General features: G+C 43.1%; 2 protein-coding genes across 8 annotated transcripts in view; one reads left to right on the plus strand and one right to left on the minus strand.

Moving 5' to 3' along the window:
• The window catches only part of ST3GAL6 (ST3 beta-galactoside alpha-2,3-sialyltransferase 6), a 63,171-nt gene that overhangs the window by 36,660 nt on the left and 11,806 nt on the right, over positions 1-14,705 (plus strand). For all 7 annotated transcript variants that reach the window (XM_032406401.1, XM_032406399.1, XM_032406398.1 and 4 more), the window contains 3 exons: positions 212-289; positions 2,397-2,500; positions 3,541-3,604. In XM_032406401.1, the coding sequence (XP_032262292.1) occupies positions 212-289; positions 2,397-2,500; positions 3,541-3,604 (246 nt within the window). The remainder of the gene's footprint in view (positions 1-211; positions 290-2,396; positions 2,501-3,540; positions 3,605-14,705) is intronic.
• The window catches only part of DCBLD2 (discoidin, CUB and LCCL domain containing 2), a 106,346-nt gene continuing 101,980 nt past the window's right edge, over positions 10,340-14,705 (minus strand). The window contains exon 17 of the transcript XR_004299779.1: positions 10,340-13,516. The gene's annotated coding sequence lies outside the window, so the exon portion shown is untranslated. The remainder of the gene's footprint in view (positions 13,517-14,705) is intronic.

Raw genomic sequence — 14,705 nt, forward strand, 5'->3', positions numbered from 1 at the left:
CCTCAGCCTTTCTCACTCTCTTGCCTTGTATCCATGCATCCTCAAACCTATGCAAGGTCCTGTCCTCCCTCAAGAGCTTCTGTGAGAGCTGTTAATTCCATGCCTGGGAAGCCTCTGGGTGGTGGCACTGAGCCGATTCCCAGGGCATTTGCTTTCCTTTGGGCGGGCTGCCTGGTTCTGGTTTCTGACTGACCCTATTTTTGTCTCATAGGGTACCACCTGTGGAAATGAAGCGGAGAAATAAGATCCAGCCTTGTTTATCGAAGCCAGCTTTTGCCTCTCTCCTGAGGTAAAAATCTAAAAGAAATTGTGACATACAAAATGTTCAAAATGTGTTTGTAATCATATCTCACACCTGTTTAGTTTTTTTTCCCATATGAATTTTAGCAGTAGAGAGTAGACACTCTGTATTTAAGGAAGAGCTTGAATATCCTGTCTCTTTTTGTGCTTTTAGTCAGAGTTCTGCATATATTTTTAGCAAAGGCATTGAAGAATTCCATCAGACCAGTATTCTTTTTACACAGGTGAGATTAGAGAGGCCGAGTTGTGTTTGATTATAAAAAAGTGAACTATTCTTCAGGGTTTTACTACCCCCCCTTTGTCGTTTCCATGTTATTTTTCACCCTTACTATTTTGTGGCTGTTTGTCCCTTGCCTCTAGGTTAAACTTTATGATGAGACCTTTTTCCTGACTTTGAGGGACTTTCGGTGAAATACTTGGAATGTAAATAATTATCTTTACAGGGTTGTCAGGACTTGTAGAATAGCCACAAATATTCTTTTCCTCCGTCACCTCACCTTTGACAGATTGCTGGTCAAAGTGCTTCTAGAGAAATAGAAATAAATGACAGTCTGGTCATTTTAATTGTGTAAAACAGGTACAGGCTTTTCAATATTTTACCCATTCGGGATCAAAAATGTCTGTTTTCTTTTAATTATGTTACTGTATCTTTTCATTACTGGTTCTTAACCTCTTGGGGCTGTAGATTCCTTTAAAATCAACTCTCTAGGAAACTGCAGGTACATAAAACATTTCTGCGTATGATCACAGGTATGCATGGCTACTTGTAGTCTTTCAACAGGGGTGTGTCCAGTTAGGACCACTGCAAAACTAGTGGTTTTAAACTTTTTTGACCATGACCCATAGTAAGAAATACACTTTACTCTGGAACCCAGTCTACCCCGGGGATAAATACGTTTTCCCTTGGAACCCAGCATGTATAAATAAGGCTGGAGCCTCGAGACTGCTGTCACTGTCACAACTAAGTCTGGGGCGCAGATCCTGTGTGAAGCAGGAAGGGCTCATCCTCACCTGTTCCTTAGTCTGAATATGGTGTGAGTTCTAACTCCGCTCTGAAAACGTTAAGCTCATGGGACTTGTCCCAGGTTAGTGGCTCCTGAGTGGCAAAGCCAGAAGGAAACTGAAGCTATGTCACCCCTATCCCACGGCTGTTTATTTCCTTTTTGTCATGCAGCCCCTGAAGCCCCAGGGCACTGGGATCTGCACCTGTAGATTTTAGACTAAGGGCAGCGCTGCTAGGACTGGAAAAGTGGAGCGAAGTGTGGGGGATGAAGTATGGACTAGTTTGACTTGTTCCTTCTTTTTAATTAAAAAAACTTTGTTTTCTACGTCATACTGGTTCCGTGAAGAAGTAACATGGAGTTGAAATTCAATCATTTATTAACCATCTGTAGCCTGCTTACTCCATGCTGGGTGCTAAAAGTGAGGAGAGGTGGGGAATGGAAGCACATCCCACCCTCCTCAAACTGGCTCTCTTGTCTGTGAGGTACCTGAGTGGGGTTAGCAGGGCAGGACAGAGCAGATGATAGGAAGACAGTGCCCTCAGTTCTTGTTCTTGAGAAAGTCTTAATGATATCAGAAAAGAGTTTAATCCTCGGCGTGTCGAATTTTTGTTATATTTTTATTTTCACAGCTGACACAACTTTGTACACACGGTACTTTTAAATTTGAGAGTGGCTTAGCATTCGTGCTTTTATTTTCCCTTACTGCCTCCTTCGTCTCTTCCTGCAGATGGCTAACATGTTATCACTTGGTGTTGGTTTGTTTTAAATTTTGATCCCCCCTCGTTAGCCCCTGAAGCTGTGACGTAATTTTGGTTCCACAACCTGGAAAGTGTTTACGTTCTGGTTGTGTAGTTGCATTGCATATTCCATTCTATATAATACTTAAATACTGTTTCAGGTGATTTTTAAAGAATTAAAAAAACAATTACACGTTCATGTAGTGATTTTTAAAGAATTAAAAAAACAATTACACGTTCATATAGTCAGTATATCAAGATGTGTACTCTACTGCAGTTAATTTCAGCTGTGATTTTAGAAGGCTGCAGACATGGTAGGCATTTGGGGAAATCACTCTTCATCCTTTTCCCACAGGTTTCATCAGTTTCACCCTTTTCTGTGTGCAGCTGATTTTAAAAAGATTGCTTCCTTGTATGGTAGCGATAAGTTTGATTTGCCCTATGGGATAAGAACGTCAGGTCAGTAATATTATCCTTTACCTAACCCTATTAATGTGAATGGTGTTTGATGTGAACCACATGTTTATATAATTTTAGGGCCTTTTAATCTTTATGTGTCATAATGATTCCTAAAGAAAATGATTTGGAGATGGGATGAAGGAAATTAAATTTCAATACAGAAATCCCTACTCCTTTTTGAGGCAGTGTAGAATTTAAGAATAAAATGGTAGATTTGTTGTTTTTATTGAGAAACTGCTTTTTTACTTTGGTTTAGCCATGGTATTATTCATGCGTTCTGATGCCTTAGTTTATTCCAATGTAGAATTAGCAGGATACCCTGTGGGTTGGGTTAACGTCCTCCCCAGCTCCCCTTTTCGCCTCTTTACCTCTGAGTTTTATTTTATTTCATCAATTTAAGACCTAGCTCCTTGATCAACCTTTTAACCAGCAGGTATTTCACTATTGCCAAATTGAGAGAGAATCACTCTATCTACTAATGACAGAATAGTCTTCTCTTTGCTTATTGACACATGAACTGGCTTTATGTAGCTTTACGTTGTAGTTTTGGGAGAGACCCTGAAAGCCCAGGAGGTGATAAGCTTACAGTTTTCTGAGTTAGATTTTGCATATTCAACTGATCCTGTTTTGTGCTTGTGTATTGTATGTATGTGTGTGTATATGTTTTATATTGCAGAGAATTTGATAATACATCTAAATTTACTGAAAACTGGTTTTTAGACTAATGTCAGTTTGAAAGGCTATATTCTCTACTAATGTCATCTGATGTTGATATTTTGGGGGTTACTTTTTTATGATTGTTTTCAGATTAAGCATCTTTTTTTTTTCTCTTTTCTGGAGTTTTTGTAAAGTGTCCTTGGAGTGTGCCTATTGAGTGGTGCTGGCTAATTGCAGTTGTATCATTAATTTTCACCACGGAATAAATCCATGGGGCTGTACCAGTTTGAAATGGGTTTGGGGGAGGGAAGGGGGCAGATGGCTTACGATGTACCTAAGAAGCCATGATTCCTTTTATTTATAATATTCCATTTGTTTTCTAGCGGAATATTTTCGACTTGCTCTTTCAAAACTGCAGAGTTGTGATCTCTTTGACGAGTTTGACAAGTGAGTTTATTTCCTTGCTTTTGTTTGACTTTGAGTTTGAGCTAATGGGGTTCAAAATGTGCACCCCAATTTAAAATGTCTTCATTCAAGAAAATTCCTTAGTATTTGTGTATAACTAAAACCTCTAGTAGTTATTTCTATGATACTTCAAATAAACTACAGAATTAATTCAGAAGCTGCGTAACTGGTTGCCTTAAAAGTCTGCAGAGAGCCTTATGATGAGCAATGCTAGTTCCGGGTCAAGACACTGTAATCCACATTCCTCTTTTCTAAGTTGTTGGTACTGAAGAATTAATTCATAGCTTCTGTTAATCAGCTCACAGCCCCCTCCATGGGCTGTTTCCTGTACCTCCCATGTACCTTTTTAACATGAGGATCCTTTCTGTTTCACTTGAATTTGGATTTCAGAAGGAGCTCTCTTCCTCTTATTCAGAATTATACTGGAGGGAAGCAAACAGCTTGTTTAGATAATATGTTTTCTGACTACAAAAGGTCATTTAGTTTGTAGGATATTCTGGTGTCAAGTTAGCCCCGTAGGCATGAAATTGCTAAAGATAGACTTCTTAGCAGGTATACTTACTTTTACAGAGGTAGACTTTCTTCACAAATGTTTAAGCTACATTTTAGGATTTGGCCAGTGGTCCAGTGGAATAGCACAGGTAGTCTGCAGATGTCAGGCTTCCATGAAAAACGAAAATGACAGAATTTTCCCTCTTGCTCAAGAGAATAGGGGTGCTATTAAGCGGAAACATAAGTGAGGGTAGTAGAGGTATGAAAATGGAGATAGGATTTACAGAACAGAGCTGGCAGAACAGTGCTAGATTTTATCTGAATTTATCTCCTTTTTCTCTGGGAGCCCAGATTATCAGAGGGTGGATTATTTAATAAATGTTGCTCATTTCAGCTGGTACTTACTTGTTACAATTTAAAACTATGCCATCAACTTAATTTCAGTTTTTGATTGCATATCAACAGTAACCACATATATTCTTTTCTAACCTAAAGTTTTATAGCTCTAATTGGTAGAATATTGTTTTGTGCAGACCTTTGGCATATGAGCATTATATCATGCTTTCTAATTTTTACCACCACCCTGCAAAATATCCCTGATAATCCTTTTTTTTTTTTTTTAATGGAGGAACTGGAACTAGGCACACATATGTAGTTTGCTGCAGTCAGCAAATGCTAGAGCCAGGATGTGAACCTAGAGAGTTCCATCCAGTGCCTGGATGTTTGCCTTAAGAGTAATTATCTACAAGATCCCTGTCCCTGTAAATGGGAGCTACTGTTAGGATTCTCGGGTGGGTGGGGGGGTGTGACTGGAAGTTTCATTCTTTCCTGGTTTTTATCTTAGAACTAGATTGTACTGTATAGAGTTGCTTTCAGAAGCCCTTCTCCCCCAGGTGTTCATCATCTGTGTGTGCCTCAGCCAGGCTCTTCCCTCTGTTCCTGCTGACTTGGTCTTGCTGCTCCCCACCCTTTCCTCCTTTGTCACTGAGCATGCCCCCCACTCCCACCCTCAACCCGTGTCAGGCTCTGAGTGAGTATCACCCGTATTAGAGGGGAGGTTGGTGTGGGTGGTGAGGAGGGATTAAAGATCTTGCTGATTACACAGGAGTCCTTGAGTCTGAAGTTGTCAAGAGACTGAAGTAGAATAAAATATACAGTCAGAGACTTCTCAGGTACAGAGTGAATGGAAAATGTCCTTGTAGGATCCCCACAGAGTACGCACAGGGATGCGCTCAGATACTCAGTCAGCATTGCTGAATTGCTGGTTTGATGGTGCAAACCTGTTTCCTAGGGACTTGAGAAAGAGTATTTCAAAAGTAGGTAAGAATATATTTATGACACTATTACGTTCCATTTGCATATTAACTTTTGGGGTGGGTTCACATGTAATAATAAATTATACCTATATTTTAAGTAAGTCATTCTACATTTGTCTGGAAGCCACTGTACAACACAAAGACAGTATCAGACCAGTCTGTGCCTGAAAAGTGTATTTTAAATAAACTCCAGAAGGGCAGAATATGCTGACCTTATTGTTGCCTCTGAGTCAACTCACTTTGGCCCCTACGTGACCTTAAACATCTCCCATTTCTCCTCTCCACCTGGGAAAAATGCTCTAGAAGAAACAGGTCTGAGAACAGTCTCTCTCTAGCGCAGAGGGGATGGACCAGCCCCGCCGTGGTTTCAGGAGCTGGCCCCAGGAGGAAGCCTCATGGGCACTGGCTGCTCACTCTTTGTCATGGGTCTGTAGGTTGGGGGAGCAGGGAGCTGAGCAGGAGAGCGGGTAGCTCAGCCTTTCCAGTCCCTTCCCCTGTGGACTGCTCTCTTCACTGATTTTATTCTCTCTCTATCCTCTTTGTCCCTTCCAGAAAGGTTCAGACATTTTGTCATTGTTTCAAATCCGAATCCTTTACAGTTCTACAGATGCAAGTCCTAGTTTTGTTCAGTTTCATTCCTTAGCTTGTGTGATGCCCTCTGTTGGGACAGATTCCACTATGAATGGGAAAGCTCTAACTATCAGATGCATTTACAAGATAGAAAGCTTCCTCTTTCTCACAGGTGTTACATAAATGAAGTCTGCAGGGTAACATTCCAGGGCCAGTCTGCTAGCAATGATCAGCAGGGACCTGGGCTGTTCTATTGTGAGTCTGCCATTTCTATATACATAGCTTCCTCCTTAATATCCAGTGTGATGGCTGGACTTCCACCAATCTCGGCTGTATTCTGGCCAGTAAGGAGGAGCAAAGGGAAGGCCATGTCCGTATCCATTAAGACTTGCCTCCTGCTTTAAGGACGTTGCCCAGAAATCACATATAATACTCTATTACACCCAGGGATGTGCTGGAGCCAGTTGGCACCAACTTGAGAGCTGTAGTTCTTTCCAGTTCCATGTTCAGGGCCATCAAGGTAGAAACTTGAAATTAGCCATTTGGGGAGTATTTATGCCATGGAAATTGGCAACACTGCAAACCAGGGCTTCTCTTATCACCTCTTTTTCTCCCAGAGAGAACAGGTGGTTAACATTTGCTAGCAACCACTGATTGTATCCCATTGGCCAGGGATATAATTACAAGGCCACACCTAGCTGGAAGGTGGGCTAGAAATGTAGCCTTAAAAAAAAAAAAAAGTAGTCTTTATTAAAAGTGGCTGTGTGCCCACACTAAAAAAGTCCTATTTTAAGGGACTTTATTGCGGGGCAACTGGTCTCTGTGCCTGGTAAATATTTAGGATTCTGAAGTCAGTTATATAACTATACCAACTTAGCTGAGTGCTTGAGGAAGTCAACTGTGGTTTGTCTCTTGGAGAATTGATCACCGTGAAAGCTGCTGAAACATATTGTGTTGTAGATCATTTCGAAGTGGCATTTCTTTTTTTTTTAATTTTTAAATTTTATTTTTTTTATGAAGCGACATTTTTTTTAAGATTTTATTTGTGGGGCGCCTGGGTGGCTCAGTCGTTAAGCATCTGCCTTCGGCTCAGGTCATGATCCCAGGGTCCTGGGATAGGGCCCCACATCGGGCTCCCTCCTCAGCGGGAAGCCTGCTTCTCCCTCTCCCACTCCCCCTGCTTGTGTTCCCTCTCTCGCTGTGTCTCTCTCTGTCAAATAAATAAATAAAATCTTAAAAAAAAAAAAAAGATTTTATTTATTTTAGAGCATGTGCAAGTGGGGGGAGGGGCAGAGGGAGAGGGAGAGAGAGAATCTCAAGCAGACTCCATGCTGAGTGTGGAGCCCGACGTGGGGCTTGATTCCATGACCCTAAGATCATGACCTGAGCTGAAATCAAGAGTCAGCTGCTTAACTGACCGAGCCACCCAGGTGCCCCATGAAGAGACATTTCTTACGAAGGACTTGTTATATATGCCATATCGGTGGGTAATGTTAGTAAAGTAACTCTGAGGCAGAGGGAACCTTTTCCTAAAGCTAATACCATGAAGTAGTTGGGCGGGAAATAAACAAGGAAGGGAACAGGAGTGTGTGTGTTTGGCCATGACGCTTGTGTGCAAGAGCCCTTGAGCTAAACCATTCCAGGCTGGCTCTCTGCTCTGCCTCCCCCCATCGCTAACCACTCCCCCCTCGCCACCAAAACACAAAACAAACAAACAGACTCACCTGTTCTTTTTCTAAGTTTTTGGTCACCTAGTAATTATAATAATTTGCTTCCCTTTGTATACTCATATCTGTTAGAAAAATATTTGCATTATAGAAAATTGCCTTTCCCCCTAATTTTGTGACAGAGATTCTCTGTTCTCTGTGAAAAGAGGATACCATGCAATGGGACATGTGTATTACTCTATTTTTTTTTAATTTCTCTTTTTATTTTTAGTGTAAATCTTGGACTTTTTCCTTTGTATTGTTTGAGTTTCTCTCCCGAGCAGTGGCCCAGCAGGTGGGAGTGGGGTAAACCCTGGGGTGCTGTGCTGTTTTGTAAAGAGTCCCGATTACCTAAGCTTACCTCCTCTTGCTGTGTTGTGTGGCCTGAGAGCCAGACTCTGAAGCAAAGTGGTGAATCCGAGAGATGATCAGAGGCGGGAAGGGTGGAGATCTAGTCCAATTCCCTCATTTAAAAGGTGAGAGAACCGACGTCCGGAGAAGTTATATGGAAGGTGATATGGAGGTCTGCAGACTTCTGTTCTCAGTACCTCCTTCCACATTTGAACAAGCAAAGAGAAGACAAGCAAGACCCCACAACTGAATGTCTTGAACTGAGCATCATCTGAAGATAGGGGCAAGAGAATTCTGGAATTGTGAATTCTTTTGGACATGTTCTTTAGGATTTCCAGGCCATCTCGTGCATTATTTAATATAGCTTATGCCTTTATCCTTAACCTCAAACCATTTTTAGCCAGATGAACTTTAATACTCTAGCAGGGTTAAACCAAAACATCTCCAGGGTACATGTGTAAGTTCATTGAAAACACATATATATTAAATAGGGCTTTTTTTCTCTTAAAGATACATGATCTCTGAAGAATCTTCTCTGAATAGATACTATAGGAAAACACATTTTTCTTTGCTGTCTCTCACCCGAAGATCAAGCATAGTAAAAGTGCCTCTGATTCTGGCTCTGAGCCAGCAGATCCCAAGTGTGGCAAAGAGAAAAAATCTCAAATGTTGACAAATCACTTTTTTCAATTGAGGTGAAATTTACATAAAAACGAACCATTTTAAAGTGAACAATTCAGTGGCATTTAGTACATTCACAAAGTTATGCAACCACCACTTCTAGCTAGTTTCAAAAAGGCAAACCATTTTTTTTTTTTAAAGCAATTAGAGCAACCCTTTCCATGTTTTTTTTCATGTTCCTCCTTTTATGGAAATACTCAGACGGGCTCTCAGGTCAGGACTTCGGCAGCAGAGGAGTGATGGTAAACCGGCCAGGGAAGGAGAGCTTGAGAGACAGGGTTTTGGGGGTGGCGGTGGGGGAGGGAGGTGGAGAGAGGGGTAAGGAAGTAGTCAGGCAACATTTAAATAGATGGGTCAGCCCTTGTGAAAAAAGGCATTAACTGCTTTGTGTTCTTGGGAAAGTTCCCAGGCTTCTGAACCTTAGTGTCACGGGAAAGAGAGGAACCGAAGGACCTACATATGCACATGAGGCCGAGGGTGGTTTTAATTGTTAATCATTAAGTTGGTGTAACCAGTGCACAGTTGTTAAGTCAGTGTAAGCCTGGTCGAGGGGAACGGGGTAAAGAGTACCCAGGACTTCTTAGTACTGGTTTTGCAACTTCATGTGACTCTAGAATTATTTTGAAGTAGAAAGCCCACACTGAAACCTACGACCACCGAACTTCTTCTATGTGAATGTTCCTAGGAGCATTATTCCGAAAAGCCCTGAAGTGGAAACAACCCAAATGTCCAGCTGCCGAATGGATAAATTAAATGTGTATCCACACAAAGGAATATTATTCAGTCATAAAAAGGAATGGGGTACTGATTCATGCCACAATGTGGATGAACCTTGAAAACGCTATGTTCAACAAAAGAAGCCAGTCATGAAATCCCACAGACAAATATTATTATATACGAGAGAACACCTTACTGTGTACGACTACTGCATGATGCCTTCTGTATGAAAGGGCCAGAATCGATAGAGCTATAGAGACAGAAGGTAGATTTGTGGTTGCGGGGGTGGGGAAGGGAAAAGGAGAGAGAGTGCTGTTGGTTGTGGGGTCAGAATTATGTAGTGGGGATTGCTGCACAGCTTTGTGAATATGCAAAAGCCTACTGAATTTTATTTAAAAGGGTGAATTTTAAGACTTGTGAATTATATTGCAATTAAAAAAATAAAATGCTTCTTTATTTTATTTTATTTTTACTAGAGAGAGGTGGGGGGAGAGAGGGAGAGGGAGAGAGAATCTTTAGCAGCTTCCAAGCCCAGCATGTGTGCCCACAGATGTGGGGCTCGATCTCAAAACCCTGAGATCATGACCTGAGCTGAAATCAAGAGTCGGACACTTAACCGACTGAGCCACCCAGGCACCCCCAAAAATAAAATGCTTTTTAAAAAAGAGGTGGGGGGCGCCTGGGTGGCTCAGTTGTTAAGCGTCTGCCTTCAGCTCAGGTCATGATCCCGGCGTCCCGGGATCGAGTCCCACATCGGGCTCCCTGCTCGGCGGGAAGCCTGCTTCTCCCTCTCCCACTCCCCCTGCTTGTGTTCCTGCTCTCGCTATCTCTCTCTCTGTCAAATAAATAAAATCTAAAAAAAAAAAAAAAAGAGGTGGGGTGTTTGAGGTGACCTCTAGGTTCCTTTTTAGCCTCTGTGGCACTTTGTTTGGAAGGCACCATGAAACCGTGCCTAAAACCAATGGTTCGGAGTGGCAACTCCGGTTCTCTTGTCTTCTTTTCTGTGTGTTGCTGCTGTGGATTTCTTAGGACTCCGGTTCCTCTCTTTATTCTCCAAAGCACAGTTCACATGAGGTGGCCATGTTTGACACACTTCACTAACGACTGAGGATATTTAAGGAAATTGCATCACAGAAAAGCGATACTCATATGTGCCATGTTACGAGGCCCTTTCTGGGTGTCCATGTAGCTCCTGAGTACCGGTCTGCACCCAGGTCCCCAGAATGCTGCCATCTCCTTAGTGGGAACACATTCTCCCTTGACCAGAGCAGCAGAATCCCTGAATCACAAACTCTCAGCTCCCACTCAAATGCATGAACCAGCTCTCCACCCCCACCTGCCACCATTGCCTTCTGAAAGCCTGCCAGGTTCTGTGAAGAATGCTTGAGTCCTGCATCGAGGGTTATAGAGTAACCATACATAAATATCTTACCGAATTGAAACCCCTGTGCTAAGTCCATTGCCTGCTAAATGGACAGGGATTTGTGACAACTGCCTCGTTGTTCACCCAGGCAGGATCCATTATATCAGCAGAGCTGGGTCAGACTGGCAACCAGCCAGGGCGGGAGCATGGCCTTAGACAACCTAAAAATAAAAAGATTTGGACTTCAGTAGTTGTTTATGAAAAAGAGTCCAGGCTCTAAAAGGATCTCTGTCTGCATCACTAGCTCGGGCATCCCGCTATTTTTGGCCAGGAGGAGAACTTTCGAACCATGTTCTTGCTGGGGGTGAAATCCTTTCTGGAGCATCTAATAGACTTCTCTGATATCTTTCTGCCCAAGGTGGGGTCATGGGGCCACCTCCAGACCAACTATTAGGCTTATGAAAGCAGGGCTCTGCGAGCAGGCACACAGGGTAATGCGTGTTGGGAAAAGGGCTAGTGGGATCTGCATGGATTGTTACACTGAAGATGGAGTGATATAGTTTAATGTGTGTGATACTGCTGAAGGGAAAAATGAATGTCAGAAAGCATTCAGAAGACAGGTCACAGGTCCTTTGAAATGGGCGATTCGTGTTTACTTTCTCCGCATTGATGGTGTTGATGTTTACCTCTGCATAAGGTAGTCAGTCTTCTGGGTTTTCCTGGCTTAGAAGCCTGCCTTTCACGTGGGGGAAATGTAATCTCTCACCATGACTGTTTCAGCACTTTTCCAGATTTTCCATTAACAGGTTCAGGCACTCTGTAATGATTTTGTTTTCTGGGTGAGCAGTTTGGGGCATGTGCATTTCCCTACCTGTTTCTGGGGTGGGGGAAGGAAGAACAGATACCTCCTTTTCCAGACACAGTAGGAGAGAAAACAATCACCACCCTTAATGTAACAATCAAACCGATTTCTAAAGTGTACAGCCTGTGAATCAGGAGGTTTTAGATTGGAGAGTACAGTAATATAAATGAGACTCCTCTTGCCCTCTAGGGACTCACAGTTGTCTGTAACTATTCGTGCATGCAAGTGGCATTAATTAAATATGGTGAAGTTATACAGTCACCCAAAGGACCCTGGAAGTTACTGTTTCACACCTCAGGGTGCAAGGGAAGCCAGGAGCCCAGACAAGGTGGACGAAGCCAAGGAGATAATGACTCAGATTTCTGGTAATATGTGGGTCCCTGCTGGGGAGAGCGTTGTGAGGTGTGTGGTTCAGACTGCAAAGCTGTACCAGTGTGTGTTTCCCGGACTCATGGGGGCATTGTGAGTACTAGCGCTAGATGAGATACTATTGCCAAAGAGTAGTCCTAGCAATGCCCCTAAAAGAGTTTCTAGTATTATATATGATCCTCAGAAAAATGTGTGGGTCTTTGCAATATCCCTTACCAGGAGGAGAAGTGAAATTCACTGACAAGATTTCTCTTCAGAGGTATTGGTGAACTTTTTCTATGACAAAGGTCCTGCCCTCCAGCTGCCCCCTACAAAGCTCACAGAGAAGAAAATAGTGAAATTTCTAAAAATGTGGTGACCCTTCAGCTGTAAAGTGTCTTTAGAATTGGAGTCCCCTTGAGTGAGGCAGTAGCTAAGATTTCTTTCCATTTTCCCCAAGTTCTTGAACCTCCTGGGACGATGAACAGGAAGAGGCTGGAGAACTTGCATACATACAAGGAACGACCTTCTCTCTGTGGCTGATCCTCGGGGCTCTTATAGGAAAGATCTGCCTCTAAACCTCAACTCCCTTTGCCCTTGACCGGAAGGCTTGGTAGGATCTGTGAGAGGGAGGCCCAGGACCTTGAGCCTGAGTGGGGACCAGGAGTGTGACCTATTCGTATGACAGATGATTGCTTCTCTTATCACAATACTCTCTCGGCCACATGTGATCTGGGGCTTGATGACCAGCTGTAATCTAGTCTGATAAAAATAACACTGAGGGGAAGCTTCTGCAAGCATGAAGGTTCAGCCTATGGGTTTATTGCTGAGCAGTGATTATGGAACTGGTTGTGTCTGGGAGTGAGCTGAGTTACCTCTTTCTGGGTCATCTTCAGAGATGAGGCTTGTGGGTATGGGGTCCTTTGCTGGGGCTCCAGGTTAGAAACTCTGGAGACACAGTGGTGGTGTGAGTTCCTATCTAGCCTGGTATGTTTGATGATGTTGGTCAGGCAGCCTGGTGTCAGGCTGGATATCCCAGGCCAGGACAGACGCTGTAGCCCCTGGGGCCCCTGGGAACAGGAAGTGGCCTCCAGTCACAAGGGAGGAGGTTAGTCTGGTGCCATAATGATGGTTATTTCTCCCCCAGCTCCATGCAGGTTCAGTAGGAACAGAGCTGTTATTCTGATCCTCCATTCCCAGCCACTCCCTCCCCAGTGCCCACAGCCTTGCTCCGCGGGGAGATGGAGCCAGCTTCAGGAGGTTGAGCCTCTGATTTGCATTAAACTGACCCCAAGGTTCTGGAAGGAAGAGTCATACAAGCTATGTGGATGAGAACTGCCCTTGTTAGAGAGTATTCATAAGATGTGTCTGGTGACAACATACCCAGAGAGGGAAGGGTTTGGAATGTGTTCGCCAGTGTTCCCATCTTTTCCGTGCCACCTGGTCACAGAGGTCACAGAGCAGAGCACCACTGAGAAAGTTGCCTTCCTGGAATTTAGAGCATATTGTGATCTGTCCATGATAGGAGTTTTGGGGGGTACATCATCAAGTTTTGGGGGGTACATCATCAAGGATGGTACATCATCCATCAATACTGGACAGTGTCCCCCCAACCCAGTCTCTGACACCTGTGACACTCTGGATCTTCTTGTTTTTGTAACAAAGTAGACACTGATTTTGACATGACTTGTTAAGTGGGGAGCTAAAAGCCCCAAATTAAAATGTGTAAAAAAGTGTTTTCCAGTATTAAAAACTTACCAAATAGGTGAGCTAAACAAATTCTAATGAGGAAAGGTCAACTTATGCTTCTATGCATACAATGTGTATATTGTCTCTTCTTAACCTGACAGGGCCAATGCTTGGCTCTTTTTAATTATTCCTGTATTCTTGCATTCCCTACGATTATTTGTTTATTTATTTAAGTAATCTCTACACCCAATGTGGGGCTTGAACTCATGGCCTAAAGTCAAGAGCCACATGCTCTTCCAATTGGGCCAACCAGGCGCCCCTCTAAGTTTACATGTTCTACAGTATTTGTGTGATTTTGCTACTCATTAATTTCCTAAGAGCCTTAAGGTCTAGAGTTCATCTGGTCTGCTTTATTTCATGGTTTTTAGAGAAACGGTTTTTTTCTTTATACTTTCATGTCATGAAGGCCTTGGAAGGACAGTCTCAACAGGCTTCCCCTCTGTAGTCTTGTCTCCTAAAGGAGAAGGATGTGATCTGTATTGTCATTTGTCAAGGCCTGCCTGGGAGGCGGTGAGAGCCTGGAGATAGATAGGCCAGGTTGGGTTTGCTGAGAGCTGATGGTACACAGTGCATGATTCTAGGCTGATCCCAGCCAGCAACAGGAAGTCCCACTTCATCATCTACTTGAAAGCTCTCTGCTAGGAACACAGCATGAACTTTTAGTTTATATTGGTTAAGCTCCAAGAAACAGTACATGTTGGGGGAATTGAAGTGCTCGTGGGCAGGTCCAGGAAAGATACACCTTCCCTACCAGATTCCAAACTGTCTCCACATCAATAAGATGCAGCAATGACCCAGAGCTAGAATCAGGATTCTCAGGGAGTGAGAAACGCTGGGGAAAAAATGTATAGCTATGTCATGTAAACACACTTGTATCAATATTAACATGCAGAATTGTAGGCCAAGTGGTGTTTTTGTCCTTCAAGGG

The sequence above is a fragment of the Phoca vitulina genome, unplaced genomic scaffold, assembly GCF_004348235.1.
Source record: "Phoca vitulina isolate PV1807 unplaced genomic scaffold, GSC_HSeal_1.0 scaffold8, whole genome shotgun sequence".
NCBI lineage: Eukaryota > Metazoa > Chordata > Mammalia > Carnivora > Phocidae > Phoca > Phoca vitulina.